The sequence below is a fragment of the Suricata suricatta genome, chromosome 4 (assembly GCF_006229205.1).
Source record: "Suricata suricatta isolate VVHF042 chromosome 4, meerkat_22Aug2017_6uvM2_HiC, whole genome shotgun sequence".
NCBI lineage: Eukaryota > Metazoa > Chordata > Mammalia > Carnivora > Herpestidae > Suricata > Suricata suricatta.
The window spans coordinates 89,632,131-89,651,777 of record NC_043703.1 but is presented as its reverse complement, the minus strand read 5'-3'; the positions used below and the strand labels follow the sequence as shown (position 1 = coordinate 89,651,777).

Genomic DNA, 19,647 nt, shown 5'->3' with positions numbered 1-19,647 from the left:
GGCCGCTCTCCGCCCCCTCCCCCCTGACGTCAGGCGCGGGGGGGGGAGTCGAGCGGAGGCCGGGGGCGGGACGCGAAGGCCGGCCCTGGAGGGAGCTGCGACCCGCCGCGACCCGCCGACCCCCCCAGTTCCCCGCCCGCTGACTCCGACCCCCGCCCCTTTCCGCGCCCAGCCGCCCCGCGCCTCCGAGTTGCGATCTGCGCCACAGCGCCGGGAGGTGGGGCGGGGGAGGAACTCGGGGCATTGCCTTGAGGGGATCGCACTCACTGGTCTTTCTGAAGTGTCCCCGAAGGCCAACCTCGGACAGGGCGCCGGGGTTCAGAAATGGGGCTGAAGGGCTCCCCACGCTGCAGTTACAGGAACAAACGCGAGCAAGCCACCTCGGGGCGAGTATCCGAGGGAGAGGTGCAGGGGAAACCGAGTCTCCTCTTCGGGGGGGACCAAAGTGGTCTCTCTTTTGGCCCCCAATTCGGCTTCGTTCCTTGGTCCCAAGGCCCACTGGCCCCCGCGGTCAGACTGGAACGGGTCTTACCAGCCAGGAAGACTCACTGATCTTCGGAGAGTCTGCCCCTTGTTTTTCATGTTCCACACTTAGGGACAGCAGCGCCCGTGCCCGGCTCCCGGTGAGGACAACCCTCCACTCCTGTTGCACAGAGCCTACCCCCCAAGAAATGACTCCTGATGCCACTGGATGGCTGAATAACAAGTGACATGAGCACTGCTGTTCAGATGAAAGCGGCTGAGGGGAGCCGCGCTGGAGAACCACCACCTTTAGAACCGCCGGCCTCTGCCCACAACTGCTCCTAGAAGTCACTTGTAGCTCTGCCCTCCGTGCTGGGGTGGACCTTGCCAGCTGGTCCTCGGAGCTGGGCCCATGGACAAACTCCAGGGAGGCCGGCCCACCGGCACCCAGACACAGATGCCTCCTCTTGGCTAAGGGCAAATGACAGAGGTAAAGAGACTGGAGCCCCAAGGCTCTGGTGGTAACTTTAAGCAGTTGCAGTCTTGGAGGGGAGGAACACTGGAGGGCCCCGTCAGCAGATCTGGATTATAAATCAGTCCCGACAGGAGCTTTTGTTCTGAGTTAAAACTTGGCATCTGAAAGTGGAGACCAGAAGAGTAGTGGAGATAATTGGGAAAAGCAGCCCAGTTTGGATTTAGTAACAATCGGGTCTTTGCTGGTACACATAAAGGCCCCTTCTCCCACACTGGCCAAAGCCACATTTCCCAGCTCCTTTCCACCAGAAAAAAAGCTGTGATCTTGGAGATGGCTGGAGATAGAGGGCAAGCCAGTTCACAATTATCGTGGGGTGGGCAGGGAAGGCTCTGGGTGTTAGCTGGCAGGGAGGGAGATGGGTAGGACTCCTCGTCCAGGTTAGACCCTGGGCCTATTTGTAAGTGGAAGTAAACTGATAGGCAAATACACCTTATGTTTGTACTGTGCTTTAATTCTGCAATGTGCCTTCACATACATTTCCTCACATCACCCTCATGGCCACTCTTTCAAAGATAGGTATTGTTTCTCTGATTGTATAGATAAATTTAGTCTTAGAGGGTTAAGCAACCTGCTTAAAGTCTTGTAGATAATTAGCAAGGTCAGAATGTTAAATCAGGTCTCTGGATTCCTAATTCCGTTTTTGCCACCAAGTCAGAGTGTATCCTGACAACTTTTAGCCCTAGACAGTGTATTCCCTGCTGTTTTTCCTCTCCTCCACTTCCACCCCCACCAGGCAGAGACTTGAGCTCCTGGCTCCACCTACAAAATGGCCCCAGTGGAAAGTTTCAAAAGGTGGTTTGGTTTCACTGGCAGGGACAGTCTTCTGTGCCTTGTGGCAGGCTTTTCTGTTCCTGCCAGTAAACCCCCGGAGCCCTTCCCTCCCAAATGCTCCTCAAAGATTATGCTGCAGCTCCCCCGCTCTCCTTTTCTACCTTCACTCACTTCCTGCTGTGTTCTGTTCATTTCCAGCACTGGCCTTTTCTGTGGGTGGGTGGGCAGAGGATAAGGTTTCCTGCATGACTACTTGCTCATGATTCATACTTTTTAATAAAAGCACAACTGGTCAAAAATGAGGATTCCTGGGTTTTAAATTAAGGGAAAAAAATACACGAAAAAAAATAAATTTAAAGTCTCCTGTACCTATCATGTCTCCCTAGGGCCTGTCTGGCATATTCTTTTTAGGGAACCCACCCTTCAGGCCTTAGTCCTTGACAGACCATCCTGCTCACCTGCTTGTGGCCAAGTCAAGGAAAGGCACAGATAGGCTAAATGCCTTCTGAGGTTCTCTAAGGAACCACTGGCAGCTTGGCTCAGGCCAGTTCCTACAGATGGGCCCAGGAATCTTTTTTTTCTTTTTTTTTAAGTTTTATTTGTATTTATTTTGAGAGAGTATGAGCAAGGGAGGGACAGAGAGGGAAGAGAGAACCCTAAGCTGGCTCTGCACTACTAGTGCAGAGCTTGACCTGGGGCTTGAACCCATTAACTGCGAGATCATGATCTGAGCTAAAGTCAGGAGCTTAACTGACTGAGCCACCCAGGCACCCCAGGCCTAGGAGTCGTATCTGAACAGCAGGCCCCCTCTCCTTCCTCCACACATTGGTCATGTGTCATGGTATCCCTCATTTGAGCTCTTTGCCCCTCGCTCTCATGAGGCAGCTTGTGGACGGGAATGGAGCCCAGGTTCATACGGGGGTTCACACGGGGGTTCTTCAGTCAGCACTGCCCCGCCAACTTCCAAAGGATCCAGGAGCTGTTGTCCTCCCACAGAGGGGGAAATGAGAAAGCCTGGGTCAGCCACCCTTTAGGGATCTTCTGAGGGCTTGGGGACCGAGGTGAGTGGGGACATAGGAAAAGGACTTCCTCTTTCTACTTCCTCCTAAAGGAGATTTATCGAAGCTGTCCACCTGGGAAGCCTTTCCCTTCCCAGCCCCTCCCTGCCACCGTCACTAAGAGGAAGCAGGAAAACATCCGTCATCACAGCCCCGGATGCTGATTTTCCAGTGGCTTCAATCAGGATATCCCTCAGCCTTTTCCCAGGGGCTTAGGGATATGGAAAGGGCAAGTGGTGAAGTTGCCAGCACCACTGTGGAATTCTTGGCCTAGAGGAGACTGAGTCTCAGACTGGTCCCAGACCAGGTTGAGAAGATGTGGTCAGCTCCTAGCCAGTTCCAGAGAGGGCCCGTTCCATGTCCCAGGGGCTATCGGATGCCCTTGAGTGACCTCGAAGTGCACCTTTCTGCTCAGGTTACAGCTAGGTCTCTGGAGGAACTGAGTAGTCACCAACACCTCATTTCTCCTTGGTATCTATTTCCCTCTTGGGGATGTGTTTGGGGGAGCAGGGGAGGCGGGGTCAGTGCACAGGACCCAGGACTGCAGAGAAGGGCTCCAGGTGGCTGTGTACCATCTCTTTCTCAGAGCTACATAGAGGTACTTAGAGAACTGGAAACTCCCCTGTTCAGCTTCTTGGGCCTCCCTGCTCCCTTTCTGCCTTTGGCAGTGAGAACAAAGAGGGGAAATTTCAAAGGTGATTTCCAGGTTTCCAGAGCAAACTGAAGAGCTCAGGATTAACTGTCAGGATGTGCAGTGTCAGAAGCAGGGGCAGCCCTGAGGGAGGTGAAGGAGGTTGGCTCACTAGAGGCTTCGCTCTTTTATCAGAGGATCTTGGGCCTACCTGATGCCGCAGGGGCCTCAGTGGCGCTCTGGCCAGGAGGGCCTTCGATGTGGCCAGGAACAGAAACCAGAACTCTCAGTTGAGTCACCCTGGGCATCCAAGTCACCCTGGCGAGGACTTCTTCCACCTCTCACTTGGCAAAGGGAGCATGGCAGGGAGATGGCCCGGCACTGTGCTGTGTTCTCATGCCCTCTGAATTATAGATGCCCCCAGCTCCCAGCATTCTGGGCACCCAGCAAGGGAGGCAGCTGTGTCTAAAACAGGGCCAGGAAGTGATGGGCTACCCTTCAGGTCTGCAAATTGAGCCACCTGGCCTGAAGGTCCTTTATTTTGGGGGGAGTCTTTCTCCTAGTTTTTCTGCCTTACCCTGACCCCTGTGGCATGAAAGATCAAAGGAGAGGAGCATGTAAACAGAGAAAGTCATAAGCACCAGCCACAGTGAAGCTCCGCAGGCAGATACTTGGGTTGAGCTGAGGAGTGGGCACAGGCCAACCGTGCATGGGCCATCTTCTGCTACTTCCACCTTTTATGGCTCATACAAAACCCCCTTCCAACCCAGAGTCAGGAGGAGTCCGAGACTAAAATGGATTCTCAGGATTGGAGGAGTAGACAGAGAATGGGGATACCCAGGGATCATCCGGTGGGGGGGGGGGGGGGGGGCACGGGGCCCACTTACTTCTCAAGGGGGTCAGGTCGAAGACATCCAGCACTTCACTAAGAATCAGGGCCCACAAAACTGATCTTGGGTAAAGCTGAGGGAAAGCAATAGCAGTATCCAGAACTGTCTTTTGGCTCTGCCACTACCCCCCACCCCCAGCCCCTGACCCCGACTCCTAAGTCTGGGGAATTGATTTCCGAACTCAACAATAAACTGAATTAAGTGACATTACTGCCCTGACCCACTATTTCACTCTGAGTGGGAGTGGGGTCGTCCCAGAACGGATCCAATCAACTGTTCCCCATCCCTGCTCCCTGGGTTTCTGACAGCTCTTGGGGAGAACTGCTCCTCCCTCAGGATTTACAAACAGCCTTCTAGGGCAGGGGGGCGGGGCCTAAGAACACCCAGTCACATGACTGTCCGAGGTGGGAACTCAGCACCGCAAAGCAGAGTTGTCAGGAAACTGGACACTGGGCATGAACCCTCAGGATAGGGATTGAAGGAAATCTTCTAAACCACCAACACTGAAAGAAGACTTTAGTGTGCACAAAGAAAGCTCACATTCGTGACGGAGAGAGGAAGGAGGGTGGGGAGGGCCCAAGAGGCCCTGGGAAACAGGAGTGTGGAGACAAAGGCCTTGGGGCAAAGGAGATGGCTGGGAGGGAAGGAGAAGGAGGGGTGGGCCGGGAGAGGCCATATCCGTTGCCTGGTGGGGGTCAGGGGCCTGTGGAGGCAGGCTCTTGCTTCATCACACTGGTCCTCCTCTTGCCTCTCTTCTTAGCTTCCTCCTGTCCCCTGAGCCCTGTTAGCTTCCTGCCAGAGCCAAGAGCCTGGGGCCAGCCCTGCCCTGCTCCTTTAGTCTTTCCAGGGGCTGAAGTACTGGGCCTGTGACAAGGAGAAAAACAGAGTGTGATGGCCCTGGCCCAGGTGGTGCCCACTGTCGTGATCCTGCTCCCTGACTCTCCAGCATCAACACCCACTTCAGGTTCCTCATGCCTGAACCACAAGAGTCCTGTGGCTCCCAGTCCAGAAGAAGACATGGCAGGTCAACAGGCCACTTGACCACAGCACATGAGTGCTCTGTCTAGGTTCCCTCTACTCATGGCTCAAAGGCCCAGAGCAGTGTGAAAGGAAGGGGAGCCAGCCCTCTGACTTGGCCAGGCCACGAATCACTTCTTTTCATGACAAACATGCTTTTCCCCACCAGAGACTAGTGTGATCTAGTTCCTTGGGGATTGAGGGTGAAGTTTGCTCTCCAGCTTTCTCAGAGACTTATGAAATCTGAGACCCAAGCCACAGCCTGTGGCCAATGTGTCAGACCCAAGTCAGAGGTTACAGGAGGAAGGACAAGCAGAGAAAAGTCAGAGCACAGGCAAGCTGGGAGCCCAGGAACCTTGGGAAGATGGGTGGAGAAATTCTCAGAGATGAGACCTAGCCTGTTTCCATCAAAGGCTGGGGGCTAGGGGAGGGAAGAGCCCCTGAACCAGCTAGTGCTGCCTGTCAGAAGGACAGAGGCCAGAAGAAAAGTCTGCCACAGCAGGGATTCGGCTGTGCTTAAGTCTGCAGGCTCAGGAGTCAGACTGATCTGTGCCCTGGTTCTGACATATACACGCTGCCTGTGTGATGGGGCAAGCTATAACCTCTCAGTGTCTCTGGTTAGCCTGCTCATCTGTAAAACGGGATCATAACAATACCTGTTTCATGGGAGCTATCTGGACTCTTAGATAAAAGGGTCTTAGTTCAGTAAGTATTACCTATGAATATTATTACCTAGAGAGCTGGAGAAAATCAGAAGCATGGAGGTTGCTGCTACAGAAATTGTAGGGACCAGGGGAGACTGAGAGAGTCCCTCCTAGTAGAGGAGGAGGCCAGCCTCAGGCCTGCAGGACAAGTGGGCAGGGATAGACAGCTAGTGCCTCTGGTGCCCCTTCCGGGCCCTACTCACTGCTACTCCTGGCCCAGGCTCTACCCTCTTTAGGGTGAAGTTTTTCTTTGCATTTGCCCAGAAGTTGGGCTCTCTGTTTCTCCCTCACGTACACCCCCCCACATTTGGCATTGGATTCTTTTTCTTAAGTATATTTATTTCTTTCGAGAGAAAGAGAGTGCATGCGTGCATGCATGCACACACAAGCAGGTAGGGAGGGGGTAGAGAGAGAGGGAGAAGGAGAGAGAATCCCAAGCAGGCTTCTCTTCGATGTCTGCCTCAGGGCTCAGAACCCAGAACCAGGGAGATCTGACCCTAGACAAAATCGAGGCCCCCATGCTTAACCACTGAGCCACCCAGGTGCCCCAGGGCATTTGATTCTTGAGAAGAATGATGAAGGTCCTCCAAGGCGGCTCCATCCCCCAGGCTGCCTTCTCCACCCATCTGCCAGTTAGGAGCTCAGCAGCTGCAGTGGGGGTGGACATGCTGCTGGCTCCAGGCAGCCCACCTGGCCACTTCCTTCCCCTCCTAAGCTGGAGGCTAGAGGGGGCACCACCTGGGGTTGGCAGTGGGCCAGGAGCTCCTGCCAGCGGATGTAGGTCTGGGCTGCCAGGTCCTTGAGTCTGGTCCGGTACATGGCCTGGGGGCTCTCCCGGATATGGGTGCTGATATGGCGGTCCAACTGCATGCACAGCTGCTGCAGCTCTCCCTGCAGGGGTGAGGTATGCATGAGTGTGGCATGGGCCTGGCCCATCGGTAGTAGGGGGAGGAAGGAGAATGAAGTCAGAGAAAGGGAGGGATAGATTTTTTGAAATATATGTTTTAAGTTATATTTACTTATTTTTGAGAGGGAGAGAGAGGATATGAAGTGGGGGAGGGGCAGAGAGAGAAAAAGAATTCTAAACAGGCTTCCACACTCAGCAAGGAGCCTGATGCAGTGCTTGACTTCATGACCATGAGATCACGACCATAAGATCATGACCTGACCGGATATCAAGAGCCAGACACCCAAGTGACTGAGCCACACAGGCGCTCTGGGAGGAACGGATCTGAATGACTGCTCAGAAGTCAGGCAGGAAGGGGGAGGAGAGGAACAGGGCAGCTGCTGGGGGCTGGGGTCGTATCCCTTAGGAATGCCCCATGGGACACTGGGAGAAGGAAGGAACCTAGCTCCCCTAGGCCCACCTCTTTCTCAGCCTTCCACTCTTTGCAGCTCCTGACAGTGGGCTGAGTTCCATCTCAGCCTCTTGGGTAACTCACCCATTGGTCTGGAGTAATGTCCTGGCAGCTGACTACCACCCCGGCGAGCGTTAGAAGGCTGTGGCACAGGTAGCAAACCTGGAAAGAACAGAGAGAGTTAGGCTTCCCTAACTCCATCTCCTCCAGACTCCTTGTTCTCAGGCCCAGAGGCGAAGGAAAGGAACTCAGCCCACCACTGGGCTTCCAGTGACAGTTTCCAAGGAGGTGTCTTTAAGGAGGGCTATAGACCCACTCACTCAGAGCTCTTCCTCTGAAGAATGACTGTCCTCCCTTCATTCAGAAAAAGAAGAAATCTAATCTCTGCTGTCCAGAAACCCATACTGCCACTCAGCCCTGTCCTGGGGGCCTGGCATGCTGGGGACTGTCCACTCTGACCTCCACCTGGTATCTGTGGCCCTGCTCTGTTCCCTGAGGCACCCACCCATGCCAAGTGCCACTATTCTGTATGTGGAGACATGGCCCCTGGGTGTTCAGCTTGCCCCCTGGCAGGACACTTGCACAGAGAGATGTGCAGCCTTGTCTGGACAGTCAAACTGTGTTGACTGGAGGAGGCAGGGGAAGAGAGGAGAGGCAGTTGGGAGACAGCTTTGGTTAAGCATCTGCATACCTTATCCTCCAACTCATACCCTTGCTCTTGCCCCCTGGGCACTCAGGAAGGGGGGTTGCAAAAAGGACAAAGGCCAATTGCATCAGATCAGGGAATGGTTTGATCCCTGGATGCCCTTAGACTCTGTCACTGCCCATTCATTTATGGGACATTCACCGGCTCTGCAGACCAAGTGAGGCATGGGGAGGACCCTCAAAGATAGGCATGGCTTCTGATATGAAACACAGCCTGCTCCTGGTGCTCAGAACTCCTGTCTGTGGGCACCCTCCTTCTCCACTCAGAGATGCCTATGGCCTTGTCCCATTCAGACTCCTATGTCTAAGATAGGGAGGGTGGCAGCAAACAACCCCACTGTTGTGCCTGCGGCCGATAACTAGTTCTGAGGCTGAGCAGGGATGGGAGAGTCGAGCACCAGAGATGGCCAGCAGGGCTTAAGCATGGTGATGAAAGGCCTAGAGTTTAGAACCAGCTCAAGACCCCCCAGAGCTCCACTCTCCCTCTCCATACCATCCTCCTCTCTTAGAGTATCTGGAGATGCCCCAGAAACAGCAGCGGCCACTTTGTAGACACAGGAGCCTCCTTAGGGCAGAAGCCAGAACCACTTTTGAGGGCACCAAACAGGATACTACAGAGTATCATCTTGTTGAACTCAAATATTACACTGCAAAATCCTGAGAAGAGAAGCCACCTACCCCTTCTCTGCAGCGTCTACTGTGCCCAGAACCCAGCCTGGTCTTCAGCACGACAGCAGAGGCCCACAGGTGGTATGACCCCATAGTCTGGCCAGTTTGGGTGACACTGCACACTGCAGGCAGGGAGAAGACACAGTGGGGAAAGCCAAGGGGACCCCCGGTGTGCCTTCTGGCCAGTGCTGCCCCAGATTGGGCAAGATCCAGTTTCCGAGCCAGCTGCTCCTGTCAGGTCCTGCAGCTGTCTGTGCCAGAATCTCCCAGCTGGGCAGGCCTGTCAGTGAGCTGGCTTGCAGGCAAGCTGCTTCTCACAGGCTCCCCTTCCCCAGCCCATCCTGGCCTTAAGGAGGTCCACAGCATAACATTCAGAAGTCTTTCTAACTCCTCAGCCCTGGCAAAAACCTCATGCCGCCCCCACTGCCCCCGTAAAGCAGGCACAGGCCTGTGTGCCAGATACTGTACCTTGGCTAAGACACAGCCACAAACACTTAGTAGAAAAAGATACTTCAGAGGCACCCGGGGGGTTCAGTTGGTTAAGCATCCAACTTCAGTTCAGGTCATGATCTCACGGTTTGTGGGTTCAAGCCCTGCATCAGGCTCTGTGCTGACAGCTCAGAGCCTGTAGCCTGCTTTCCATTCTGCATCATCTTCTCTCTCTGCCCCTCCTCCGCTCACGCTCTGTCTCTCCCTCACTCTCAAAAATAAATAAACATTAAAAAGAAAAGAAAAAGATACTTCAGGAAGGCAATTATTTGGTCAACAAATACTAAATCTTAGCTTCCCCATGGATGAAAAGGAGAAAGTGTCCTTCTAGGTTTTCTTGGTAGGGGAGGGGTGCTATGCAGCTCAGAAGGCTTCAGGGAGGAAGTGACTAAGCTAGGACAGGCTTCAAAGGAATGGCAGGATCTGAGGTGAAGATGGCTCTGGGGTAGTGGCTGGGCTAAGATTAAAAAACCAGACAGATCCTAGGGCTGATACAAGAAACAGAGGCAGGGCACATTGGGGGATTGACCACCGGGTAGCTGGCTGGGCTTGAGCAGTGGGGACAGAGGGGACATCCCGAGGACAGGGCTGGCCCCAGAGAGCCTGTGCAGTGGGCAGTAAAGGCCATTCAAGGCTCTTGAGCAGGAGGTTGGGTTGTGGGAAACAGACTGCCCCCAACCCCACCATGGAAGGAGGCACTAGAATCAGTTTTATGGAATTCATTAGAGTGAAAATGTGGCACTCTATGACAGAAAGGATTATAGGATGTGAGAAATAAGCCCACCGACCCAGTCAAAGGAGGGATGTGGAGACTTGGAGCACAGTGAAGCGAGGCTTTAATCAACATTCTTGCAAGAGCGGGTGTCTGACGGACAGGCATACTCAGGGCAGTTACAGCGACAATTTCTCTCCTAGCCTGCAAGTCCCTCCCCTGTGTCCTCATGGCAGCGTACTACAGAGGTTACAGCCTTACCCGGGTGTCACCTATGCTCATGTAAGGCAAAAAGTAGTCTGATAGAAATAAATATATGTTCCTTGAGGTGATGCAGAGACTTTCAGTCCCTCCTCTCTTTGTTCTCTGGAGCATGTTCATTGAAAAGCCCATGAAAATAAACCTGCAAAACGGAGAGGGGAAGAACCTGGAAATGTCTAAGGGTTTTGGACTCCATTGTTGGCTGTGGAGGGGGAGGGGGGTTTGTACATATTTCCAATAGGTTGTAAACCTAAACCTACTGTTAACTAGACAGTACAGCTTTATTTTTATTTATTTATTTTTTTAGACAGCACAGCTTTTATTTGGTATTTCTGAAAATGAATCATCTCCCTTACTTCTCATATAGGACACCCTTCATCTTTTCTAGGGTTATTTTTCTACAATGTGTGTGCTTTCTTTGAGTAACCCAAATATGATTAAAGTTTTTTTTAATTAATTTTGTGTGGCTCAGTCATGATCTCACGGTTTGTGGGTTTGAGCCCCGCGGTGGGCTCTGTGCTGACATCTCAGAGCCTGGAGCCTGCTTCCGATTCCTAGTCTCCCTCTCTCTCTGTCTCTCCCCCACTCATGCTTTGTTTCTCTCTGTCTCAATAATAAACATAAAAAATTTTTTTAATAAAAAAATAAAGTTAATTTTAAATAAGACAATACCAGTTATTATTGACTGAGCCTATTTGGTTTAGGGTAGGTGTGGGGGCAAGGGAGAGAGACATGACCCTGAAAAGGAGCAGTACTCTTAGGACGGAGGCCCCTCTTTGAGAGGCACTGAGCACGCTGCCAGTGAGAGTCGCCAAAGGAAATATCGAAGGGCCACAGAGCCTCAGTCCAGTTGGTCAGGGGAAAGAAGCCTATTAGAGCGATCTTTGCATTTCAAAGGCCCCTGTGTGGTATACAAAGCCCTAGGCTAAAAGAAATCTCAGAACCACTCGGGAATTGGTACAGAGGCCAGTTTCTGTCTCCGGAGGTTTCAGGCAATCTTGCTTCCCCTCATTCCCCCGAAGAATCTATCTTCTAGGAGGGAGGCGGGGTGAAGGTGGGTCCAGGATCTGAGGAACGCCCTGGAGGACAATCTGTGCAGTGGGGGATTTACTGAGAGAAAAAAAGCAGCCGGGGACTACGTGTGCACGGGTTTCACAACTTGATTCTTACACTGATTCCCATCATTGAATCTAGAGGGAAAATCCCAGGAAAACTATTCCGAATGTGTGTTTTTTGCGGGGGGAGGAGGCAGTAATAACATGAAGGAAATGGTAGTCCTGAAGATAGGCCCCTGTTAACCACATTTTATAAAAGCTGACTTCCCAAATCTTGCCTATTACCTGCAAGGAGGGATGAGTGCATTTCTTCCTTGCACTTAGGGGTGATCCCTTGGGCCTAAGTGAGAGGAGGCCCTTCAAGGAAGACTTTGATCCAACATAAGGGGAGGTGATTCAATGGGTGCACAGAAATCGCCACAGAGACAGCAGTCTTTATAGCAGTATTTTTGGAAAAGATAGTTTTCATACTGCATGTGAAGCACCCAGCCCATCTGGACCTCTCCCTTTCCGAGACCCACCCATGAAGCCGGCATTGAGGAGAGGTAAGAGAGAGTCTGAGCTCATCCAGAGAAAGGGACAGTGGCACTGGGTGCATGCATGGCTTCTGCGGAACACCACCCTTCCCAGACTCCTCTCCTTTGCTCTGTTTTGTGAAGGTTCCAGAAGCAGACATTAGCAGAAACTGGGACTCTGGCTAGGAGGGGGCTGCACCTGAGCCTCCGTCCTCTGAGAGGCAGGCCCTGGGCACCAGCAGGGGTAGGGAGAGCAGGCCATTCTCCTGAGGACACAGAGTAAACAGCCAGGTGTGGGAGCTGCGTTTCCTACTCCAGTCACACCATGGCCAGCTCCTGAACTTAGCAAGCCCGTTCCTGTCCTGGCTGGCACCACGGAGATACGGGCTGTCTTCCCTTTCAAGACACAGGGAAGGGGAGTTGGGCCAGGGCCATGCAGCAGCTGGGTTGGTGCGAGGAGATGCCAAAGCCCCCTGACTGCTCCCATTTTCTCCACAGCTGGAAACGCAAGGTGGCCCTTTCCTCAGTCTGAGGCACACCCAAGTCCGTAAGGGAGGGTGGGTGTGTGTGTGTGTGTGTGTGTCTGTCTGCAGAGGGCAAAAGTCAGTGTGGCTTCAGGGTTAAAAGGCAGTGCACTGACACTCCTTGGGGTGGAGGTGGAGAGTGCTATGCTTCTCCAGCCTTCAGGATCTGGTCTGAAGAATGGGCCCATCACCAGCTCAGGTGGCAGAGCTCCTCCCCCACTGGGTGTCAGTGGAGGCTGGGAAGTCCCTATGGAAAATGGAGCCTAGGGAAACCTCAGTCAGCAAGTTGGGGAAAGGCAGAGTCTGAGGGCGAGGAGTGGGACGTGCCTGAACCCAATGCGGACAAGATGAGACTGTCCTCTGCCAGCGAGGCCTGTAGCTTTCATTTTCTGGGTCTCTCCCCAGAGTGTGGCGGGCCAACTTTTCTGGGAAGTTCTGTGCTGTGTGCAGTATGCCTTCTTCCTGGCTCTACAGCCTACAGGCGGGCCTTCCCCTCCCCCTGGGGAAAGAGGACAAGGATGAGGGATAGGGCCTGTCACCCTCCCAGGAGGAGGGGAAGGTCAACGGCTCCTTTTTCTGGTCCAGCTAGTTCTGACCCTGGGAACCAGCAGCCAAGTCTCGATTTGTAGTTTTCATCACAAGACAAAAGGAAAAAAGGGTGAACGTTTCCCAGGAACTTCATCATTTAGAAAATTCCCCTCCAGCTAATGCCAAGGGAGCAAGCTGTGGCCTGGGTTATTTACACACACACACACACACACACACACACACACACACACACACACACAAAATGGGCAGAAAGGAGGCAGAGGATCTCCCAGGAAGCCACTGGCTCTGGCCAGAACATTATGGTTTCTCCCGCCTCCGGTCACAACCAAAGATCCAGGCTTACCCTAGGCAAGTCTCCAAACCAAGCCCTCTCTCTGGGGGCTGCCAAGCTGGGTGAGCATCCTGTGGGAGCAGGTCCAGCCAGGCTCTGGGGCAGCTGCTGGGGTGCTGGGGGTGGGGTGGTGGGGAACAAAGGCTGACTCAGGAACACCTGCTGGGGAAAACCAACACTGACCCAAAGGATATGGCCTCTAGGAAGCTGGCCCTGAATGCCTATGGCTACCAGCTACCCTGCCTGGGATGCCGGGAGCCCAGAGCCGCCTCCTTTGCTGTCTCCTCTCTATGCTCACAGGACCTGCATTCAACCACAATCTGGCTAGGCTGCTCTCAGCTCTTCTTGGAAGGTCCGACAACGGACCCCACGGGGAGAATTCTGCACAGGCCCCATCATGCCACCTGTGGGTCCACTCATGGCTCTTGCTCGGTTGGAGTCAGATGCACATACACATGATGCAGGTTTAGGACTAATCTAGTCTGGGAAAGGCTGAAGCAGCACTGCTCTACCATGGCACAATTCAGACCCAAGGCTAGAGCTGGGCCTCCACGAATTCTCTTTTCTTCTTTTTTAAATTAAATTTAAACCTACAGCACCACTTCACAGTGCCCTGACCCGGCAGGGCTCCCAGAGAGGCCTGATGATTCTCATTTTGAGCAGATGTGGAAGCTGAGCTTGGAGAGGTCCCCCAACTGCATAACCATCTCCAGTAAGGGTTAGGTCTTAAGCAGATGTCTGTACTCTCTCCCTAGGCTGAATGAGCTCTGTGTGTGTGTGTTTTTCATAAAGGGGACTTAACGCTGAAGACACCCCCTTTCAGGAAGAACAGCGCTGCACAGCGGGGGGCCCAAGGGCCTGCTAGTGGTAGGACCAGGAGAGGATGAGGCTGTACCCTCGGGACAGGGAGCAGGGTCCCAAGCCTGAGCCACAAGGGCATGGTCCGGGTACACTACCACAAGATGGGCAAATAACAACAATGATTAGTAATGAGTAATCCTGAGGTAGGGCCACCTGCAGGCCCCAGGCCAAGAGCCTTAGCCTGGGGAGAGTGCCAAACCTTGTCCAGCTAGTATGTCCACTAGGATACAAGATGAGAGGGGATGCATTTTTCTAGGTGAACCCCATCTGGACAGACCCTGGAGTGTGGCACCTGCCATCACCTCTAGGATGCTATTTCTTCCCTGTACCCACAAGCAAACCACATGACATACTCCCCTCGCTCATGCTGCTACTGCTCCAAGGTTACGCCCTGACCTCGGCTTGGGACAGCACTAAAGCAGCAAGCAGAGGGCTGTGCCCAACGGAAAGCTGAGTTTGGAAGAGATTCTAACCAGGACAGGTCATCAGTAATAAGTCCTAGCAAGAAGGAAATGACAAGGATGCATGACTGTTCATTAGGAAATGAGACAGAGCCACAAGGCCTCTTCCTGGCCCAGGGTCTCTGAAGGCACAGAGCTGAGAGGCCAGACAGCAGAAGTCAAAGGCAGGGCTCCTGCCACACCTATCCTTGGGCTTACAAGGCCAGGCCATTTATTCTGTAAATGGAGGTGCGGGGGAAGGCACAGGGGTAGGTAGAGCCCAAACATGGAGCAGGGATGAGGCCAGCTGAGGGTGATGGGAGACAGGCCAGCAGAGTTTGGACAGGACCCGGACCTCTTTCTGGCTCAGCTGTGGGGATCAGCCACTGCCTGGAGAGTGGCTCTCAGGTCCCAGCTGGATGGATGGGCAGGCAGTGTCCATGGAGACTGCTGAAGATCTCGGAGACCTAGCATGTGTCCACCTGCTCAGATTCCTCAAAAGATGGGACCCTCACCTGTACTTCTGGCTGTCCAGAGAAAGTACTCGTACTTCTCTGCCCAAGGTCAGACTCAAGACCCCAAACCCAAGACAGACAGAGGGATTCTCTTTTAAGCTTTATCCCAAAATAGACCCTGAGCAGCCCTGGTCCCTGCGCCCCTGCTCTTGGTACTGAGGGTAAGGAGGGAACTGGGAGGCCCCGGCACAGTGGAGCAGGAGTAGGAAAGAGACGGAGTTGGGACAAAAGCAGGACGACTGGGAGCTTTTAATTCCCGTGGATGTGCTGCAGGGAAGTTGTCTCAGAGCATCTGACCCATTCCTGTGTTCACTGGTGGGAGGAATGACGGGCTGTAGGCAGACCTTTGCTAGGGTGCTCCTACTCAGCCCACCCTTTCTTTCTGGTTTCCTGCTGGCGATGGGGGGGGGGGGGTAGGGGAGATGACAAGCAGGGATTGGCTGGCTCTTCCTGCTCCTCCAGCTGGGATGAGAGACCCTGACCCCAGAGGGATGTGGACCGGAAACCCAGCTATGCTGACTACCCAGAGAGGGACAAAATTCTCAGTGCAAATGTTTGAGAATTTAGGGCTGTCCATGCACATGCATATCCGTATGTGGGTGCCAGTGTTGGAAGGAGCCACTGAAACCAGCCAGGGTGTTGGCATGGCCATCTTCCAGGGGTTGGAGAGGCTGCAGAGAGTAGTGGCCTCCTCAAAAGCCATTTCCTCAAAAGCTTCTTCTCTTTCTTATCTTTCTCTTTCACTCACTGAACTGGTGAGTTCACGTGGTATGCTGATGTGGGAAGAACCTAGAAAGCACTGTCCTTCTACTTCCCACGGATACTGTGCAGACCAGGCCATGGGCACCTAAGGTTTTGGGAGTGCTCAGGATCCTGCTCTGTCCTTTATCAGAGTGTCCCAGCCTCCCACTCCCTATACTCCATGGTGATGACTTCAGCCCTGACTCCAGGGGAAGACATGTGACCCGGGCCTGCCAATCACTATACGCCTGGTTATAGGACTGGCTTACAGATGAGCACATGACCCAATCCAAGTCACTGAGACTCAACTCTGGGATTCTGGACAGAAGCTCTTTCTTCCTGGCTAGGGCTGCTGAGGGAAGGGCAGAAGCCTGGAGTTTCTCAGGGTCAGCAAGGAAAGCCTGCCTGGGAATGCACCAAAAGGGGGAGAGCCGGGAGATGTAGAGAACAATAATGAGGTTTCATGACCCTGCTCAGCTCCTGGTCCAGCTGAGCCTCATGAGCTGTTTCAGGACCTTCCAAGATGTGTGTCTGTGTTTCTGTAACTACAAAGTTCTGGCAAAGACAGAAAAGGCAGTGAGCAGAAGAGCAGTTGAGAAGGCCATGGCCTGCCTGGCCACGGCTACTCCAGCTGAGGAAGTGAGTGAGGGACCTCACACACCTTTCCTGGTGCCCCTTAGCTGTGTGGTGGGAGCTGAGCCCAGTGCTCACTGCAGCACTTAGAAGACACTGTTCTGGGAGGAGAGACTGGGGGGTGAGGCTAGATACAGGGGAGGTGGGGAAGGGTCCCTCCCAAAGGCTGCATCTGGTAGGGCGGCCATTTCAGTGGGAACAATGAGATGCAGCTGAGATTCACTCTGGACCTGACCCTCAAAGGCAACTCTGTTTAACTGTGTGAAGCAATGTGTGGACAATCCATGGGATAAATGAACAGATTGTAATGACCATGGGAATCTAAGGACAGGGAAGACAGGCCAGGCACTGCGGGGGAAAAAGGAACGGCAAAGAGAATGGAGGCTTGACATCTCACATTTCCCAGATTTCTGGGAAAGATGTCCCCTCCCTGGAATCAGATGGTGTGGTCTGACTTGCAGGAGGAAAGCTGGAGGCAGGAAATAGGGTCTGCTGACAGAGGGGTGAATGTGATAGGATAGGCACTCAGGACTGCCTTTTCTTATGCAAGATTGTGAGGAAGACAATCACAGGGTTGTCCAGGAGGACTTGAAAGATGAAGAGATGGAGTAGTGTCAGGTCAGAAGCTGATGAGTCACCTTGCATGGGGTACGGGCTGTGCCTGAGGGAGGGACCCCCATGGGTCACAGGAGGACTGCCCCTGGGGCAGAAAGCAGGCTCAGAAGCTTCCTGAAGAATCCAAGCCTGCCCTCCCCCCAGCTTTAACTTTGTCACTTCAAGCCCTGCTCACACAATTACAAAGAAGCCAGAGTTCCCAGAATCCAAACAAAGCTGGTTTGGGCCCAGGCCCCATGTGGCCTTCAGAGGCTCAGAAGTGCCCATTCCGAAGAGGCACAGCAGCCTCCTAGGTGGGTGCGACCTTGGACTGATGCTTGAATCACCCTTTTGGGTCAGCTTCTCAGAGGCCATCTCTTTGAGGTTTATTTCAAAAAAATGTTTGATGTTCCTCATTTTGGAGGAAGTAAGGAGGAACCGACCACAGACTAGGCAGGGAAGAACTCAGGATTCCTGAATATGTTTTCTGTTTCTTTTCTTTTCTTTTTTTTTTTTTTTTTTTTGAGAGAGAGAGAAAGCGAGCGAGTGCACATGCATACAAACAGGGCAGGGGCAGAGAGAGATAGGGAGAGAGAGAATCCCAAGCAGGCTCCTCACTGCCAGCACAGAGTCCGATGTAGGGCTCATACTCATAAGCTGTGAGATCATGACCTGAGCTGAGATCAAGAGTCAGACACTTGACCGACTAAGCTACCCAGGTGTCCTTTTGTTTTCTGTTTCTTAAAACTAGTTGGTTTCTCCCCAACCCATTCTAATCTTGCCCTGACCAAGGTCTCAGCCCTGTGGGAATGACTCTCCCTAAGGTGCAGAATGAGGGGCAGGAAATAAGGATGTCCACTTGCAGGTGAGAAGGCAGAGAGTATGGGGAGAGGGAGAGGCTCCTGCTCCACCTGTGCTTCTGGGTGATGGTGGGGGGGGGCTATGCTCCAGCCAAGCCTAAAGGGGTATGAGCTGCCAAGGCTTAGCGGCACCCTTTCTTGACCACTCCCCACAACCTCCCAAACCACACCCCAGTCTCTCAGGCTGCTCCTGGCAGGGTTACTGACACAGGGACAGGCCACCTGCCTTTGCACCAGGAGCTAAAGCAGTAAAACTTGTTTGTCAACTCTATTAACACGAGGGCACACCACAAAGATATAAAGACATCCACACAACACATATGCACCCAGACACACACACACACAGGGCAGACCCATACCCTCTGCAGAAGATGTACAGAGACCCAGGAATGAGTTTAAAGGAGTCTGTGGGGCAGGGCAGAGTTTGTTTACCAGAGCATCACTCAAGCTTGGAGCACTCCCCGCCCCCGCATAAAATCAACTCTCTCCACACACACTTCTCCAGTACATAAGCCATCCCTAAGCCTCACAAGCACAGAGCCAGAAAGCAAGTGGTGTCTATGGTGAGGAAACGGACTGGAGCCACCTGCAGTCCTCAGGCTTGCTTCGGGTGGTGGGGCCTCCTGCAGCACCCCCCACCCCAGGGGATGGGGACCATCACAGATGAAGAGCCCTCCATGGGCCCCACACTGCCCTCCCCATGAGGACACTCATCAGGCTGCATGGAGGACATGCCCAGGAGGACCAGACAGGAGCCCAGCTCCGGGTGCCTCAATGCAGCCCCAACTCTGGGACTTCCCCCTTTGTAGACTTCTGTTTTCTTCTCACACAATGACAGTTTTGTCAAAGATCCCAAATTTAACCAAACTGGGGAAAATCTTATACCCCATAAAGATTCTGGTTATGTAGACCTTCCAAAACCCCAGGGGAAGAATGGAACAACAAAAATTCCTTCACCAGAGCAAAGGGTTGATGGAGAAGTGAGGGTGTAGGGGGAGCAAGAAACAGCAGGAAAGTGTGGTAAATAGAAACAGAACATACAATGGCAGGTCTAACAAGACCAAAACATCAATAATCTCAATAAAAGTGAATAGGCAAACATTCTGAGGTTGGGCAGAATGCAACTAGACAAAATCTGGCCCAAGATGGTCCATGAAAGTCAGCTAAAAGGAAACTCCTGGTTCTGGGTTAGGAGGCTGAGTGGGTTGCTTTGAGGGGACAGCAGCAAATCGCATCCAGTCACATGTTTGTCTGCAGAGTAGTCAGAAGAACAGTTTCACACACAGACGCCAGGGCAGGGGGCAGGGGGGGCCTCTGGTCTCTTACTGAACTTGTATCCAAGGACCAAAGGAAGGCACTGGGAGGCCAACTCTCTGGAGCTGCTTCGGGCATTAAAACATCCTCTCCACCTCTCTCAGCTGAACGGGCACTGCCTCTTGAGGGGCTTGTCCCAGACCCCCATGCCTCACTCTGGCCTTGATGTTTATTCTCTGGGAGAGCGCCGCTCAGCCAGGTGAGCACAGGGCCACCAATAACCACCAAGTGGCCAAGCAACCCTTCCTTTATCAAGAGCACTTTAGAATGCTGGAAGTGCTCTAATCACTTCATCAGGAAGCGGAATCCTTTCTTCCTTTTTTTCAGAATCTTCTATTCCCACACAAGCTCTGCCATGAATTGCTAGGGCACTTTGTGCCCTGACCCAGCTATGACAAACACAGCCAGGACAGGAGCCCTCCCATGGCCTCCCCTTCAGCCTCCCTGCAGGGC

The 19,647-nt window shown here is 53.2% G+C and overlaps 1 protein-coding gene across 2 annotated transcripts in view; it reads right to left on the bottom strand.

Annotated features, from left to right (window-relative positions):
- Nucleotides 1-4,846: 4,846 nt before the first annotated feature.
- Nucleotides 4,847-19,647, bottom strand: part of FAM178B (family with sequence similarity 178 member B) — a 109,989-nt gene continuing 95,188 nt past the window's right edge. For both annotated transcript variants that reach the window (XM_029936214.1, XM_029936213.1), the window contains 3 exons: nucleotides 7,511-7,588; nucleotides 6,807-6,959; nucleotides 4,847-5,211 (listed from right to left, as the gene is read on the bottom strand). In XM_029936214.1, the coding sequence (XP_029792074.1) occupies nucleotides 5,182-5,211; nucleotides 6,807-6,959; nucleotides 7,511-7,588 (261 nt within the window). In that variant the 3' untranslated portion in view covers nucleotides 4,847-5,181. The remainder of the gene's footprint in view (nucleotides 5,212-6,806; nucleotides 6,960-7,510; nucleotides 7,589-19,647) is intronic.